General features: G+C 67.7%; 1 protein-coding gene across 1 annotated transcript in view; it reads right to left on the minus strand.

Moving 5' to 3' along the window:
• Positions 1 to 464: 464 nt before the first annotated feature.
• The window catches only part of FAM207A (family with sequence similarity 207 member A), a 23,675-nt gene continuing 19,854 nt past the window's right edge, over positions 465 to 4,285 (minus strand). Inside the window, exons 7-9 of the mRNA XM_023521128.1 lie at positions 3,461 to 3,565; positions 1,857 to 2,145; positions 465 to 723 (exon numbers count right to left, since the gene is read on the minus strand). Coding sequence (XP_023376896.1) covers positions 600 to 723; positions 1,857 to 2,145; positions 3,461 to 3,565 — 518 coding nt within the window. The 3' untranslated portion in view covers positions 465 to 599. The remainder of the gene's footprint in view (positions 724 to 1,856; positions 2,146 to 3,460; positions 3,566 to 4,285) is intronic.

The following is a 4,285-nucleotide window of genomic DNA, read 5'->3' on the forward strand; positions in this document are numbered from 1 at the left end:
AACTGTGCGTGCAGCACCGCGTCTGTCTCTGCCAGGAAAGGGGCCGGGGCACAGGCTCCAGCTCTGCTCGGCGCCCCCGTGCTGGACAGCACTGCAGCCGGGAGGCCCGGAGTACCAGGCACGTGGACATGCCAATGTGATGGCCCACGCTGCTGCCCGCCCCCCACACCACGCAGCCCGGGGCAAAGTGCTGGCTCTCCAGGCTGTCCTGCAAGTGACCGAGCGGTCACCCTGCAGAGCCCTGCCCAGGCTCAGAGCTGCTGCTGGTGGCAGCCCTGGCCTCTGAGCCGCACGTCCCCGACTGCCCCGGCACAGCACGAGCCCCTCTCCCGTCTGTGATCCGGGAAAGGCAGCCACTCCCTTCCACGTGCTAAGTCCACGTCTGCACCCTTCAGCCTGGCACTGCTCACGATGCGTCCTGCTCCACGGTGGGCGTCGGCACAGAGGGAAGCACGAGCCTCGGCCTGAGTTCGCAGGGTGTTTATTGACGCCCCGGGGCGCGGCCCCACCCACCTCCAAACCAGTGAACACACAGAGGGGGGCTGCCTGCACGACGGTGAGGACGTGGCCCTCGCCCGCACGGCACACCCCGGGCCAGGTCAGAGCAGCCCGCCGCCACCCAGCTGCATCTGCCGAGCCAGCTGCTGCCCGATGGCCAGCAGGGGGCTGGCTCTGTAGGCCGGACTGGCCAGCAGCTCCTGAAAGCGCGTCCTTTCTTCCTCGCTGAAAGAATCAAGGTCAGAGGTCAGCAGACCCCACAGCCCGGGTGGGGGCACAGGAGCATTCAGCACCTCGGACCCACCTTGGCTGAGCCACCCCACGCCCTGGCGCCTGAGGGAAGGCTGGACCCTGGAGTGGACAGGACAGGCCGGGGTCAGCACAGGGAGGGACACTGGCAGCAGCTGGATGTGGGGTAGGGAGTGAGGGCCTGTGAGACTGCCCCGAGCTCCTGGAGCAGGCAGCCCTGCTGGGTGTCTGAGGCGGTCTGAGGGCTGAGCAGGGCTTCAGGCAGGAGGGGAGAGGCTGCCCTGAGACTGCCTCATGGTCCCAGTGACCCTGGAGACACTGTGCCCACCCAGGAGGGTGGGGGGTGCTGGCACCCAGGGAGGGGGTTCTAGGCCCCCAACTTGACCTGACGGGGAGCTGCTATTAAATGGAACAGGCTGCCAACGCTGAAGGCAGCAGCCTGCACGCACCCTGCACACGTGTGCCCTTACGTAAGAGGCGCCCGCCCTCCACGCTGCCTAAGCCAACTGGACAGTGCAGGGCCAGAGGGCCAGAGCTCGGCACCCCGCAGCCCAGGCCAGCTCTGCTCACCGAGGGGTGCTGCAGCCCCCAGAGGGGACAGGAGGGGCACCCTTCCTCCTGCAGGAGGCCCTGGGAACCCTCCCCCCAGTCCACAGTGGTGCCTGCTGCTCTCTGCGCCTAAACCCAGCCATCTGCCAGCAGTGGGCGTGGTCATGCCGCCTCTGGAAACGCTGGGCCCAGCTTGAGCTCTGCGGGTCCTGAGGCCCAGCTGTGGCTGCTAGTCACCGGCTAGGGGCTCCTGCAGAATAACCCCACTGGACTGTCCCAGCCACGTGACACACTCAAGCCTCCTGGGACAGCGGAGGTTCCAACAAGGACCTGAGCCCAGTGGCAGCTCCCCTCACCACCCCGGGGGAAGGGGCTTCCTAGCCCCACTGGGAATAGGCTGCTTCACGCCAACTTGGCTGTGCCCCAGAGCTGCCCCCAGCCAAGCTGGCCAGAGCACCCAAGGGAACTAGCTGGGTTGGGGCACCTGGCCAGACAGGGACAGTCCTGGGGGTGGGCGAGGAGGGAGGTGGGGGCCCCATCTGGCGGTGGGCGGTACTCACAGCAGCTGCAGCCTCTGAGCCGCGCTCATCCTGCTCAGCTCGGCCGGCCGGGGCCTGCTGCCTGCCCTGCGGGGACAGAGAAGCTGGTCAGCGCCACCCGCTTCACCTGGACCGGCCTGGGAGCGCGTCTCTAAGGTCGTGACCACATAGGACTTTTGGATCACGCTGGGACCAGCTCTCTTGTCACTGAGCACGACTCTGGGAGAATGCGGGCTGGGGCAGGAGAGGAGAAGCTGCCTTGTCCTGGCCAACTCCTTACCTTGGCCCCCAGACCAGGCCTCGTCTTTCATTCACGTCTTTTAGAAATACTAATGAAGGCACTTCCGGGCCACCCAGGACGGCGCGTGGGCCACCCTCCCTTCGCCCTGACTCTGAACTCGGTCCCGACTCCTTCCACTCCTCCTGCCCCTGCTCCTGCCCCCACCTGGACGAGGGTCCCTTGCTGACCCCCCACAGGTCCCACGGAGCGCATGCCTGCAGAACCGGGGCTTGGCCCCCCTCCCTCCAGCCCGTGTCCCCAGACAGCAGCCACATGCTGGGAGGTGAGAATGGGGTCCAACACACCCTACGGCCAGGGCCTCGGGCTATGGTGCTCCACCCCAGACTAAAAGACCAAGTGGCAGGTCCACTGAGGCCTCCCACAGCCCCTCTGGCCCCAGGACGCATCTGGGAGGCCCCTCAGCACCCACGGGGCCAAGTGGCTGAGCCCTCCTCGCCCGGCCTCAGGGCCTTCCCAGCCCGGTCAGCAGCTTCCCCCACAGGCGCGACGTCCTCCTAGATGGGCCTTCCCCAAGTCAAGGACACTGCACTCACAGCCAGGCCAGGCGAACCCCCTTCAGCAGAGGGTTTCCCATGCGGCGCCCACCCCCAAGCTGCCCCCGCTGTCCGGGCAGGCCTGGCCTCCAGCCTGCTTGGACACCCCACCGCTGAAGGGCCTGGCTCTGGCCGCAGGGCCGAGTGGGATGGGCAGCGGGTGGAAGCCCGCCTGCCGAGACTGCTGTGCAGCTCCCAAGCACACGGCCCGCTGGCCGGGTGCCCACAGAGGCTCTGGGGCAGAAGAGGACCGCTGCCCCGCCAGCACCGGGCAGGTGACAGGCCTGAACCGCTGTTCCTGGGGAGGGCTGCTGTCCCAATCGTCGAGCAGGCCAGTGCAGCCCGGGAACGAGGGAGCCCTGGGTGTAACAGCCTTGTCCACCCCTGCTGATGCAAATGAGCCGACGTGTTCCACCCCATCCCGGGACAGAGTCCCCGGGCACCAAGCACCGCGTGTCGGAGGACGCGGAATCTGAGTCCAGGGCACCTGCGGGCGGACCCGAGACCCAGCAGGTGTGAGGCGGGGGGGCGGTGGTCCCGCCGATGCTGCCTGGGGCCGGCCCCCCACTGGCCACTGCACCGAGATCCGGGCTCAGCGGCACGAGGTGCTCGCCCTGTTCCTCAGATGCACCACAGCCCAGAGGACCAGCCTCCGGGCGACCGCGTCGCTGACTGAGGTGCACAGCCCGCTGGCAGCGTGGCCATCTCGCGGGCCCCGTGGGAGCGTCCAGTCGGCCCTGTGCAGCATGACCGACGGAGGGCAGGGCTGGCCCCGAGGGCTCCCCCGCCACCGCCACGCGAGGCCTCATCCTGGATCTGCAGCCAGCTCGAGGGGCCCGCGGCCTTGGTCAGGGTGTCCCAGTGGTAAATGGGGACCCCGGCCTGGCACTCGGGGTCTGGGTGCCCAAGACCACAAGGCTGTCCTCACACCACATCCAGTGCTGACTTCAGGACACCCCTGGAGGGGCGGTGGTGATGGAGCCAGCAGAGCACGGTCCCACTCGTCCCATCCACGTGCTATAAAAGCCCCCCCTGGTGCGAACCCCCCCAAATGGCACGACTTTCTCCCTGGCTCCAGGAAGCGCTGCCCAGGACAAAGGCCAAACACTTCCTGTGAGAAAAATGCAGGGCTGGCCCTGCTCCAGCTGCGACCGAGGGGTGATGGCGGAAACCCCCAGCTTGTGAAAGGGGGCAGGGGTCCCTTAGGCACCAGGCAGGAGGCTCAGAAGGGCACGGGGACAGGGTGAAGGGGCCGGGCGCCCCGGGGGGCCTGGCTGGCAGCACCCCTGCACACGGCCGTCCTGACTCCACGGGGAGGGGCGGCTGGCGACTCACAGCCTGGAACTATCCTGGGCCTCGCCCCAGGCGTCTGCCCCAGTGATGTCAGTCTGTCCCCTTCGGCCACAACGAACCTTAGTGCCGAGTGTGACGGCCTCTGTGAGTCCGAGGAATGATCGCCCGAAGAGTACGCTGGGGACCCCAGATCACAGCCGGTGTTAGGAGTGAGGGTGGCCCTGCACCCTGTCCCCTAACCGAGCAGGAATGCACAGGGCGAGTGCAGGCCATGTGTCTCCCGGACTTGTCGGCTGGGAGTGGCCAGACGCAACCCACCCCCC

This window comes from Pteropus vampyrus, unplaced genomic scaffold (genome assembly GCF_000151845.1).
Source record: "Pteropus vampyrus isolate Shadow unplaced genomic scaffold, Pvam_2.0 Scaffold296, whole genome shotgun sequence".
NCBI lineage: Eukaryota > Metazoa > Chordata > Mammalia > Chiroptera > Pteropodidae > Pteropus > Pteropus vampyrus.